This window comes from Lepidochelys kempii, chromosome 17 (genome assembly GCF_965140265.1).
Source record: "Lepidochelys kempii isolate rLepKem1 chromosome 17, rLepKem1.hap2, whole genome shotgun sequence".
NCBI classification, from domain to species: Eukaryota; Metazoa; Chordata; order Testudines; family Cheloniidae; genus Lepidochelys; species Lepidochelys kempii.
Genome location: NC_133272.1, coordinates 23,360,813 through 23,374,122, shown reverse-complemented (window position 1 = coordinate 23,374,122; position 13,310 = coordinate 23,360,813). Strand labels below are relative to the sequence as shown.

At 46.9% G+C, this 13,310-nt stretch overlaps 1 protein-coding gene across 14 annotated transcripts in view; it reads left to right on the top strand.

Annotated features, from left to right (window-relative positions):
• The first annotated feature begins 2,159 nt into the window (after positions 1-2,159).
• TSPOAP1 (TSPO associated protein 1) overlaps positions 2,160-13,310 on the top strand; it is a 233,618-nt gene continuing 222,467 nt past the window's right edge. For 6 of the 14 annotated variants that reach the window (XM_073316132.1, XM_073316137.1, XM_073316135.1 and 3 more), the window contains exon 1: positions 2,162-3,165. In XM_073316132.1, the coding sequence (XP_073172233.1) occupies positions 2,803-3,165 (363 nt within the window). In that variant the 5' untranslated portion in view covers positions 2,162-2,802. Of the gene's footprint in view, positions 3,166-13,310 lie in introns of all 14 variants that reach the window. The other 8 variants (XR_012155490.1, XM_073316129.1, XM_073316128.1 and 5 more) reach the window with 2 other exon arrangements.

Below are 13,310 nucleotides of genomic sequence, written 5' to 3'. Positions count from 1 at the left end.
AATCAAAACTGAAGGGTGCCCAAGATGCTAGACCAGCATGTAAAATGCCAAAAAAGCTATTGGGAAGAACAAATCAAAAATATCAGTGAACTGGAGGGCTCCAGGTCTCTGCACAGAACAATCCACCTAGTAGAAACCTACCACAGTGATGTGCAAAGTTAAGGCTGACTCTCCCCAAATGCAGAACAGGTGGAAAGTGGGGACACAAAGCCCAGTCCAAATGAGAAGGGGAGAGATTGTGTTGCCAGCATGCCACAGGAGAGGCGGAGAGGACAGACTCCTGCACGCCAGTGTCCCAAGTACAAGAGAGGGCAAGGGAGAGATCTCCTCAAACTATCAGGAGCCATAGAAGACACCTTGTTAAGGAATGAGGTGGAAAGATGATTCGTGACCTTGGGAGATGGAGAGAGACGGCAGAGACGGAACTAAACTACAGAGTCAGGAATGGTTTCTCATCACAACTGGACTCTGGGAGTCAGTGCTAAATGCAGCATGTGACGCCATCCTGGGGGAGTCGGACGTGGGACTGACAGAGACCCGAGGGGACTGGCATTTTTCTTACACTTTGGTAATATTTGTATAGCTTTGTCCTGCCCATAAAGTTTCATTGAATTGAATTGTATCTGAAATGCATAGGTGGACAAGATAGATACAAGAGCTGTCTGCTCTGCTATGTAATGTCTCTGAATAAGTGCTCAAAAATTGCAGTGGCCTATTTTACTTCTGTGTTATCATAGAATCATAGAATATCAGGGTTGGAAGGGACCTCAGGAGGTCATCTAGTCCAACCCCCTGCTCACAGCAGGACCAATCCCCAGTTAAATCATCCCAGCCAGGGGTTTGTCAAGCCTGACCTTAAAAACTTCTAAGGAAGGAGATTCTACCACCTCCCTAGGTAACGCATTCCAGTGTTTCACCACCCTCCTAGTGAAAAAGTTTTTCCTAATATCCAACCTAAACCTCCCCCACTGCGACTTGAGACCATTACTCCTCGTTCTGTCATCTGCCACCACTGAGAACAGCCGAGCTCCATCCTCTTTGGAACCCCCTTATAGGTAGCTGAAAGCAGCTATCAAATCCCCCCTCACTCTTCTCTTCTGTAGACTAAACATCCCCAGTTTCCTCAGCCTCTCCTCATAACTCATGTGTTCCAGTCCCCTAATCATTTTTGTTGCCCTCCACTGGACTCTTTCCAATTTTTCCACATCCTTCTTATACTGTAAGCTCCTGTCTAATTTGCAGTCCAGCATCCCCTCAGCTCTCTCTTCAGAACCCCTGCTTTCCAGGTTTCATCCTCTGAATTTCCTAATGTAGGGGGATTTCAGGCAGACCCCGTGTCTTTGTTTGTGAATTGTGTAGCTAGCCTAGAAGACAATGGTTTAGGGTGGATTGCTTAGTGCTGCTCTGTGGTTGCCATAATTAGTACATGGGGTGGGCAGGAGTTTTAGCTTGCCAGAGGGGAAGATGAGAAGCATCTGAATCTTCCCTCTGACAAGAGGATTAGAGCCATCAGTTTCATCAGTTTTATCAGAAGGGGCAGCTGAAGGCAGGGCTGTGCTGTTTCCTCCAGTAGGAACTGACCGTTCATGAGGGAGCTGATCTGGGAATGCATTTTACTGACAACAGAGTAACTCCTGCTCTCATGCAGTGCATTCCCTGCTGGGTGATCTCTTTAAGGACTCTGTGTCCTGGACGCATTCATGCAGACTACCAGACTGGGTTGTGGAACTGTGACTGCTGGTTCTGCTGAGGTCTCTATATTGTTGGACTGCAGTTGCGGTAACCCACACCTGTCCCCCAGGAACATACACGTAGCTGTCACAATGCAGAGCTGCTTCAGCCAAAGAGTTAGAAAGTGATTAAAGACTGAGATGACAGGGGTTCTTTGGTTCTGAGTCCAGTAGGGATTTGGGGTGCATGCTGTCAATTTTGGTTCAGCAGAGGTAGCTGTGGATTAGAAATGCATGTTGTCTGACAGCTCTGTATTGCAGTACCCTAACCTCTAATCAATAGGCAGCAAACATACCATTCCAGCATGATTTCCATGGAAACCAGAAGTCTCTTCCTATTGGAGGGCTCACAGGAGCTACACAGTCCTACTAGGTGCAAGTCCCATCTTAATATTGATGACTTTGCACTATTTGTGCTGGTGATTTTAGTGATTCCACAGCTGGCAATGGAGCGTGCACTGGAAAAATCTAGCAAGCAGCACGGAAGGATTCCTTGGAGCTATTAAGGGCTGACAACTTTACCAGCCCCTCCACTTACGTCATCGCTTCAGTGTGTGTGAGTATGAGGCAAGCACTAGATCGGACAAGGCCTCCGTAGCACAGAGCTGCAGATGAGCATCAGACCCTGAATAAATAAGCAGCCCTGCTTGGATGCTGTTTGCTCTGGGAATGAGAACCGGAGACCCTGCTGAGTGATGACAGAGCCGGTGCATTGAGGAGCTGCAGCTGAGAACACAGACCTTGATATTCTGCCGTTCATTTAGCAGTCTTTGTATGATGGGAAGGAGGGGGAGCTCACACCGTGGATTTTCAGTCTGCAAAATCTTTGACAGGTTACAATGAGGATGATGCAAGGTAACCCTTTCCTAGCAGAGAGACTCTTCCATTTCCTTTTATCCCAGCAGTGAAGAAATGCAGCCCAAGATGTTCCTGGGATCCTCTCCGGTGCTCAGGCTGTGATGCCTTCAGGGTTTTTATCTTGTCCTCTAGAGCTTTGTGGCTGCAAAAAATTCCTAGCCATAGACAGGGTGAGATCAGTGTTTGAGAGAAGCACATTGCCCCACAGAAAGACATGGAGAAGCAGGAAGAAAAGAAGCCACATGCTGACTTAATACAGCTGTCACCATGTCAGGGCTGCCCAGCATGGCACAGCAGCGTAGTCCCTGAAGGTCTTGTATGTCAGGACTCGCCCTTGGTGGCAGATGTGCAAGAAGGTGGAGCCCCTTTGGGGGATATTGGCAACGGGGTGGTTCTTGAACTGAGTCCTGGGGTGTCACAGCCTGGTCTAGAGGGACGGTCAGTCCTGGTGCAATCCCAGGCAAGCTCCCTGTGGGCCCCAGGCCGATGGGAGGCACCAGCGCAAGCCCTGGAGAGCGTTAGGCCTCAGTGTGCAATGGAGGGGCTCAGACACGACCCGGCAGATGGCTCCTCCAAGGTAAGGCCCTTTGCTTTCAGGTGGGGAACTGCCGCATGCGTTCCAGTGAGAGGAAGAGATTCACGCTGGTGTTTCGGCCGGGGTGCTTGTGAGATGAGACACCAGCGCTGACTTGGTGTGGAGAGAGGCCCAGGCAGTAACTGTCTCTCCGTGACTGAACCCTCACATCTATGGCTCGGCAAAGCTTTGCTGTGGGCTTGAGGTCAGTCCCAAGGAATGACTGTGCTGCTTGGAGGACTGAGAGTGAAGGCACCTGTCCAGCTAGTTGCCCTTTTGCAGGGATCTCCAACTGGCTGTACTTTGGCCAGTGCTGGAGGATGTTTTGTGGAGCTTGGATGAGAGCTGCCTGGGGCTGCTGACTGTGGGCGTGTGCTGGTTCTCAGCAGATGCAGTCACTGTGCAGTGCAAAGGGGAAGGTAGATCTTTTTGTCTCGGCAGCCTCTCCTCACTATGGAGGGAGCTCCTGGCTTTGCGACTGAAGAGTATGACGGGATTAACTGGAAGCTTCTTCCATGAGATCCTTTATCTGCTGAGGTGATACGGTGTGGGCCTGCTGGTCCCAGACACAGGCACCACAGTTTGCAGAGAACCCCAGGGATCATTCAGCCAGTCCAGTGCTTAACTCCACCCAGCATCTCCCTAGGGATAGGGCAACAGCGTTCCACGGTTTGTAAGTTCCCTCCTCCCCAGGACATGTCACACTCCCTCCATGTCCTCTTGGGGAATCCAGGAATTACTGTGAGAACCCCACCAAGGACAGCGTGTGGGACACAGGAATGGCCCAGCCAGGCTTTCTGAAAAGGGGAAAAATAGAGTCTGGGCCCATTATTACAGTGATAGACAGAGAGGCCTGAAAAGGGGTTGGGTTTTTTACAATAGATATTTAGGACATGTCTACCCTGTATTCCTGGAAAACTCTATGGCGAAGTGGCAGGTTTGGCACATTAGAGAAACTAAAAGTGAAAACTAATTAAGTGCGAAGGGACGTGGCTTTAGTTTAGATACTTTGAACTCGTTTGGTTTTTTTGAACGCCCTGTTTAATGCAAACACTTGAAAAGTTCACTTTGTTAGGGAGTCACACTCAAAATTAGAGTGTAACGAGTGCAGCACGGTACCCGTGGGGTGGAGGCGGGCTTGTACTCGTCAAGGCTCGCCCATGCTACTGCTCTCCGCTGTGCATGCTATCCCAGCTATGCTACTGGTTTTAGTCCATTAGCTCAAGGAGAGATAGTGTGAGTGTGATAACATGGGCTGGGAATCACAATCCCAGTTCATGCTGCAGATGTATTCTCAGAAGGGGGAGAAAGGGCATTTGGAAGCTGCTGCTGGAAGCCTAGCTGCTGTGCTCACTGGAGTTCAGCACCTCTGGTGTGCTGTTGTTCCTCATTAGCCCCTGATCTGGCAAATGCAAATTTCCTGACTCCCTGATAAGATATTGGAGACCTTGTCTTCACAACTAAAAGAGATGCGTTTTTTACCTTGGACTATCTTGAGGTGACACATGGAGAAGAGCAGGAGCTTTAGTTTACTGTGAGGTAAGATCACTGACCATGGTGAGTTTACCTGCAGTAAGACGGGGTGTGTCTACACAGCAAAGAAAACCCTGTGGCTGGCCTGTGCTAGGCGACTTGGGCTCGTGGAGCTTGGGCTGCGGGGCTGTTTCATGACTGTGTAGACTTCTGGGCTCGGGCTGGAGCCCAGGCTCTGTGACCCTCCCACCTCGCAGGGTCCTGGAGCCTGGGCTGGAAGGAGAGAGGGGCAGTGAGGGTGCAGGGCTGTGTGTGGGGAGGAGCTGACTAGTACTGATGTTGCTGTGGGTAATCCACTGTTCAGTGTGTCACATGTCCATCTCTGTGCTTGCTTTATAGAGGCTCTGACTCTGCTCTGGCTCCTAGCAGGGGACTCGTTCCATTAGCTTAAGCCGTAGTGGCTCGTGCTCTTAGCTGCTGAGGAGGTTCAGTGATAGCAGTTATTGCATAAATACAATCCTGAACCCTCCCAGCCTTGTACGTTTCTGCTTGCCTGGGTACCCCCCTAGGTATCCTGCAGACACTTGGCTGGGTGACCCCTTTGATGCCCAGTGCTCTCCTCCTCTCATGCACACCTCTCGTTCTGGGAGTTGCCTCTTCTGTCCCTGGTTGTCAGTGGAGGTGAGCGCTGCTGCTGTGCAGTGAGTCAGAGCTCCAGCAGTTAGCGTGTCTCCCACTGGGAAAGAGTTAAACATTTCATCCTGGTGTCAAACACAAGATGGTTAAAGCTTATCAAGTGAGCCCTGGATTGCGCCCCGATGGCCGTCTCAACTTAACATCCTTGGTCACAGGAGCGTAATTCAGTATCAAGCGATAACAGATACTGATACTTGATTGGCCTATGGGAAGTGTGGTCTCTCAATCCAGTTCCTAGCAGGCAGGCGTTCGTGTCATAGAATCATGCTAGTGGAGGGTGAATGGGCAGAGACAGGATGCTACCCTCTTGTCTGAGGGCTGGTTTTTCCAGGTCGCGGCTGGGGCCTGTGGGTGGGCGTGGTGAGGTGAAGCTTATAATGCGGTTGTGTATATGCTGCATTTGTTCTGGGAATAGAAGTTGTTTGCCCTCTAACAGGGTTGCTGTCACCAGCAGTAACCAGTGCCTTCTGCAAACCAAACAAGTGCTCCTGCAGAGCAGGGTGTCCACCATCAGAGTGCCTGGCCCAGTAATGCACCCCGGGGTGTTTTGTTGCTGGGGGAGTGCAGAAGTTGATTCTGTTCTGAAACCCTTACAGTTTGGGTACCAGTTGTGACTGGCATGGCTTCTGTGCTTGGTGGGGGTGGGCCTGGCCACTAGTGTGCATTGCTTATTTTCTGGATGCCAGCCTGAAACACCTCACACCTGATTATCTGATGTGCTGAGCACTCACAACTTCAGCTGAGGTCAATGGGAGCGGCAGGTACTCAGCAAAGCTGTGAAATCAGACCCAAGGTCTCTCAGTCTGGACAGCCCACATCACTGGATGTTTAAAAATTCTACCGAAAATTCTATTCACACTTAAGGTCTCCTAAAATCCTGCAATTACTGAATATCGAAACATAAAAAGGTACAATTTGAAGTAGACATATCAACAGATGAATTTGAAAATGCTGTAAAAGACTTTCCAAATGGCAAGTCTCCAGCACCAGATGGCTTTAGCAGTGAGTTGTATACATTTGTTCAGGAGTTTTTAGTGTCTCAAGTACTTCAAAAGTTCTATAACTTCCTTAAAGAGGGAAAATTGCCCAATTCATGTTAGAAAACCAGTATACCCACACTCCTGACAAAACATAAAAGGCCAGAAGATTGTACATACTGGGAGCAATATCATTAATCTAGGCAATAAAATATCAGCAAACCTCTCTCTGTAGCTCTGTCATTATCCACCCACACTGATGAGACATTTTATGAGGTTCTTTGGGACTATCTTTTTATAGTACCGGAGACGTAATTTTGGACACCAGTTTACAACCCTTTTGCAGTTCTCCACATGAAACCCTTTTTTTGAACTTTGAGTCAGAGCCTTTATTTCTAAGGAGCCGTGCAAGGGAAGGACATACTTCATCCCCTGTTTCTCTTTAACTACTTGCAATAGCCATCAGAGATTCTCCAGAGATTTAGGGCAACACAGTCCATGATAAAGAGCATAACATTGTTCCCTTGACAGATAACATCCTGTTTGAGATTGGTGAAATACATACTTCCATTCCAGATGTGGCTCTCACAGGCCTTCAGCGCTGGAGGTAGCTCTTGAGCAAATATGACCAGGTCCAGTCAGAGGCGATTCTCCTGTGCACCCAGCCAGCAAGACTCTTGAGTTAATTGCAAAGTGGAGGTTCCCCTCAGGTCCTGTGGGACCAATACCCCTGTTTTAACTGAACTAACAATGCCAGATCTGCTCCCTAGTTACTAACCCTCACTTCAAGACCTGACGTGGAATAACGTACCAACCTCTGGGAGGATTTTCACTAGCACTCAGAGTTGGGCCCAAGCTGAGTGCTTTAGGAACTCACACCCATGGATGTTTGACTGAGTCAACAGAATAAAGAGGAACACCTGAGACTAAGAATTAGCTTGCTGAGGCTCCAGCGACAGGTATGTTACCCTCCCCAAGTGCGGATACTACCGCAGGGCATCTGTAGTTCTGTGTTCGGCACTGATTACATTGTACTAAAACTCAGAATAACAGCCGCACATAACAGCACTCTGACATGGCAGCCGACTGCTCTTCCTGCCAACCTGATTTATGGAGCAGATTCCTCAGGAGATCTGACAACATCCTCCAATAGGACCCACTCTGCCAATATGGAGAAAGGTTACCACGTACATTGGTCTAGTGCCATGGTTCCCAAATTTAACAGCCCGCGAACCCCTTTCACTAAATGGTGAAATCTTGTAAACCCCCTCCTAAACATGAATATTTCCAGGGATTTAAGTTTAAATTTCCTCCACACTCCGCAACCCATGGGGCTCCTGCTGCTGGACCCCGTTGATCGCCCCGGTCAACTGAGCCCCACTGAGGTCAGGCTGCAGGTCCCGCAGGTCGCCGGGGCTCGGGCTGCCAGCCCCAACTGCCCTGCCCCGCTCTCCCTGGGGCTCGGGCGGTCTGCCCTGCAACTGGGTCCCACGTGCTGCCTCCAAAGCCCAGGGTCCTCTGGCCGCCATTAGTGAAATTTTTCTGGCGAACCCCCTGTAATGTTCTGCGAACTCCCAGGAGTTCGCGAACCCCAGTTTGGGAACCACTGGTCTAGTGCCAAATTCTCAGTGTTGTCCTAGATACATGTGCTTCCTTTGGGCCAGACTCTCCTCCAGAACAAGAGGCTGATCATTTTAAAAGATGACCTACTAAAGGACTGTCAATGTCACCTATGTCCAAGATACAACACCACTGAATTTTGAACAGCTCAAAACTAATCTAATCTACCTTCTACAGATTTCCATATGTACCTAAATGCTAGACACTTCCTACATGTGGGCACTAAAAAATATCCCCACAACTGAGGAAGAACTGATTAGATGTAATATTTGTCTGGTGGCCTAACCCAGATAAATGCCTATTCTCCCTTGAGAGACACTCCCATGTGCCTTGCCCAAGTTGTGTACCCTGAACCTGAGATCATAAAATTCTTAATGTTCCCTTTCAGGTAATCAGTGGCAGAGATTACTTTAACACCCCTTTGAAGCCTCTTATTGCCAGCACTCTCCTCGAGTCTTCCCACTCCATTCCCTTCCTTGCAGTAACACCCAATGCCTCCGTGCTACGAGGGCGGGTCTACACTTAAAGTGCCGCACTGGTGCAGCTGCATAACTGTAGTGCTTATGTGAAGATGCTCCTAGGCGGGCTGGAGAGATTCCCCTCTTGGCATAGACAATCCACCTTCATGACAGGTGGCAGCTCCGTCGACGGGAGAAGCTCTCCCACCAACACAGCGCTGTCTACACATGGGTTAGGTCTGTATAACTACATTGTGCAGCCCTGAGAGAGACTCATAGAAAATTACGGCTGGAAGGGCCCTCAGGAGGTCATCTAGTCCAACCCCCTGCTCAAAGCAGTAGCGTAGACCTGGCCTCAGTCTCACTCCCACCTCCTTCCCCATTACGTCCGCTAACAATTCAATGGTTAATAGTTACATTCAAATGTCATCAGAGCCTAGAGTTCACACTCCAGTGAGATTAAAGGGGGTTGGGAGATCAGCTCTCTCAGAGTCACCGTTGCAGGCTGTTCGCAGACTCAGGGCTGGTCTACACTGGAAACTGACATCGGCCTAGCTCCATCTCTCTGGGATGTGAAAACTACACAGCTGTGTCAACCTAACCCCCTATGTAGGCAGTGCTAGGTTGGAAAAATTCTTCCTTCAACCTAGATACCACCTCTCGGGGAGGTGGATTAACTACAGCAACAGGGGAGCCCCTGCCGTCACTGCAGTGGGTGTCTACACTGAAGCGCTACAGCAGTGTAGCTAGGCCACTGTAGCGTTTTAAGTGTAAACATACCCTAAGGGAGTGTCACTGTGCTGGTTACGCTTGGTTTGCTCTGGGAAGACATTCTTTGTAGCTAGGAAGACTAGAGAGTTACCTGCTGTTTTAAAATGAAACCTGAGATTCTGAGTATACGAAGCAGGCCATATAAATGCATCAAGTGAGCTGGACAGAGCCCGAAGGCCAGGGATTTGATACCATGGCTCAGGGGACACCTCAAGTCAATCAATCCATTGCCCAAGATAAATGAGCTGTAGCTCACGAAAGCTCATGCTCAGATAAATTGGTTAGTCTCTAAGGTGCCATAAGGACTCCTTTTCTTTTTGCGAATACAGACTAACAGGGCTGCTACTCTGAAACCTACCAGCAAATAGGTTTATAATGAAGATTAGATGGAGGTGAAGAAAAGTTTATTATCTATATTTATTCTGGATTAATTTTTCAAAAATAAAACAGAAAGAAATTTAAAAAAAGGATCTAATAAGCCAGATATTTAGCTGATTCAACGATAATTATGGCCAATCTCTGGATAAAGCAGAGCCAACATACAAGACTACTACTTTATGTTTTTAGCTTCTGTTGTCTCTCTCTTTGTCTTTACATTTTGACACAAGAAAGGGCCAGTGTATGATCATACGTTCCATTTATATTACATACAAATGCAATCGGAAGAAAAAGTGAGGATGTCATTTAAGAATTATCTAGAATTTTTAATTCCTAAGTGTTTTTAATTTGTAAGACGTGCTCCTATTGACTGAGCATTTTAGCAGCCCTTTCCCCTTGTTACCTGATATGCCATTCAGTACTCTGATTTTCTTGTAATGCTTCCTCTTAATATTTATCTTGAATGCAATAAAAATAAAATCAGTAAAAATGTATCTCTACACTCAACCGCACATTTATCAGGGTAAACCAGGAATAGAAAATATTCAGTGGGTGAAATCCATTGAAGTCAACCACAAAATTCCCATTGACTCTTTGGAGCTGGGATTTCACCTTATATGTGCAACATGCCAAATTTAGCATTAATGTAGGAATCTTCACGTGGCAGGTCTTGGCTTCAGTGCACTAGTAATTTCCCTGTTAAATTGGTTTAGCAGGACACACGTGCATCATATCCAGAGTTCACACGATAGCTTAAACCTAAGATTCTGATCCCACAAAGACTTATATACATATTTAACTTCACACGCTGCCCCTGGGAGGGTGATTTCCGGTGTGGTAGACAGACCCATGCTAGCTCTGCTCAAGCTAGGGCGCTAAAAATAGCAGAGTGGCCATGGTGGCAGCTTGTGGGGTCAGGTGGGATTGTACCCGGGCGGCTAGCCTGTGCCACCCCAGCCCGTGGAACTACTCACAAAACTCTGCATAATTCTTTGCAGGATTGGTGCCTTAGTGGCATACGTTGCTGCCCAGACACCCAGCTGGATTTTCAGACATTCATTACTGATCACTGTACAATGAGTGCTTGGAAGTGCAGTAAAACACATACTAGATATTCACTAATATGTCTAGGATTAATCTCAGATTTAAAGGCCCAGCTGTTTCTGCCCTTTGGTCCTGGAAAAACCTATTGGAACAATGTTTTAAAATGGGAAAACTATTCTTTTCGCTTACTGATAACTCAAAAACTGGATAGATTTTGCTCAAATTTTACAAAAAAACCCCAAAGCAAACCAAACCAAAACAAAAAACACCTTGTGACAGAAACCAAGCATGTAAAATTTCAGTGCAGAAAGAGTTTCCAAGAGGTATAAAAAATGTGAAAAGTGGCTATTGTAAGGGAAATTGTTTGGCAAGCTTAACTATAGTGTTTACTGTAATAATCCTGAGGTCATTTAAATGCTTTACTCCTCTCATCACGTTTTAATCTTCCCTTCTCTAAATGAAACAGTCTCAACTGGGTTTGCTTTTCTCCTAGCTAAGTGACTTGCCCAGCATCACATGGGAGATCTGTGGCATTTTTCCATTGCCTAAAGCATAAGACCAGCCTTGACCAAAGCAGACTTCAGCCTTTCATTACACACCTTCCAACTCTGCACTGAATGAGACAGAGGAACTGTTGGGAAAAAACTGTCTGTGATCAAACTTTCTCCTAATGGATACACACAAAGGAGTGGAATTAAGATTGCACAGGCAATGTTAATACTGGCATTTCCTAACTTTTGAGTGTTTGGCTTTGCAATGGAATTTTCTAGTGGTTCTTATTAAAACAGACACAGAAACAAAACCAATTGAATAGCTAAGTAGGAAGTTATCAGATTGTAATGGTCACTGTCAGTAGTTTCTTGTTGAGTAAGATCTGGTGTTCGAGCTAGATTGTAAACAGTCCAGGCATCTCGCTTCCTGTCAGAAGCAGCATAATATACTGTGTAAAGTCCCATGAGGAGCTCACCCAAGTAGAGAGGCCTGCTTGTGTTTGGGGGTTAGGGAAAACTTGTTACACTTGTGTGTGTTCGGCTGGTAATCAGCAATTGGAAAGAGTGTTCAAAGTACTCTCTGTCTCAGCACCGGATGACAGCAGGCTTGCCCTGTGGAGAAAGAAAACTGCTCAGGATTCTCAGGTCACCTCTGGAAATTGTTCTATTTGGGTCAGTTTATGAGAGATGAAGAAGCACATGACACTTTAGAGAATACGGTGTGCAGTTCTGATCTGACTTTGACAGCAACCTTGAGGTGTTTCTGTGTCATTGTCTTTTTGCTGACTGCTAGGACTTTTTCTTGTGGATTTGCTGTTCAAGTGTCTGGGTGGAGAGGAATTGCTCCAATGACAGTGAATAGGAATTGGTCATGGTTCTGGGTGAGATGTCCCTATCTCCTTGTTCACACATTTAATCCTCCCTTTTTGTCTCTCCCTCTCAGTTATGGGGGCACATTAACTCCTCAGTCCTTTACCTGGACTCTGAACCAGCCTAGCTGATCCTGAGAATGGCGAGGCCAGTGTGGAAGGGGCTATCAGGTTGCCTTGCTGTCCCTCTTGGGAAAGGGCCCATTGATCTGTAGAAGAGGGCAAAGCAGTCTGCCTCTGTCAGCTCCCCAGGGGGCCTTTGCATCTTTACTGTGCCAGCAAAGCAGCATGTGCTAAGGAGGCTGCTGGAGGTGATGTTTCCTGTGACCAAATGTGAATAAGAAGAGCTCGTGTTGCTTTTTGCAGAAGTAGGAATGTAAACCCCATTGTCTTGGCTAAATGTCAGTGTAGGTTTTACTGAAATTCCCCCTGTTGATTCGGCTGAACAGAACTGGACCTTCCTCTCTTCTGTGGTGAGTGTGACCTGGTCAGTTAGCTAGAAGGTGCTTGTGACCGGTGCACTACGCTAGGACTCCATATGTACAAGGGATCTGAATCTGGGTTGCATCAGCAACCTTATGATAAGAGAATGGCAGCATTAGCCACCCCCAACTATAGCTCCCAGTACCCACGATGCTGGGAGTTCTGAATCAAATTGTTCAGTTTCTGACAATCAAAATTTTCTGCAGAAAAATCCTCCCATTTTTAACCAGTTCTAACAATTGGTGTTTGAAGGCACCATGCAGTGTTCTTGAAAGTTTCACAACATGCCAGATTCATTCGCATATTGTTTAGCTTTTTCGTTCTGTTTACTCTATTGTTTGAAATCTGATTGAACTTTGTGGGGTTTTAAACACCGTTACGATGATCCTTTATTTCACTGTCACCTTTCTGTTTGTTGGCTAGGTTTGTTCGTATCAGCGTATAAGGGACAGACACAGGAATACCAGCTGGAAGGACCTGCTCCTACAATGTGAAGCATGTGGACAGAAACCTGTGCCAACCTGGAGCATGGCTGAGGTTACTGGGACTCAATATGGTTGCAGGGCTCTGCCCAGCTGTTTCACATGGCAGGAGCAGGGACTAAGATGGGGTACTCAGATCCTTTGCAGATTTTGAGCTAACACTCCACAAATGGTTTTTTAAAATTGTTTTGTTGGGATTTTAAAATTACTTTGGAAATTTTGTGGGCTTTTTGGTTTTTGGCTATAGTTAAACTATATTTTATGACCCATTTCTTGCTCTAATAGGCTTCTTATATTTTTACTGATCCTTTTAGCTTTTGCTGGGCAACATTTTGCAAATGTTTCTTTAACTGAGATTTTTTTAATGCCTAAATCAGATATTTTATTTTTGGTCGTGTTTGCTGCA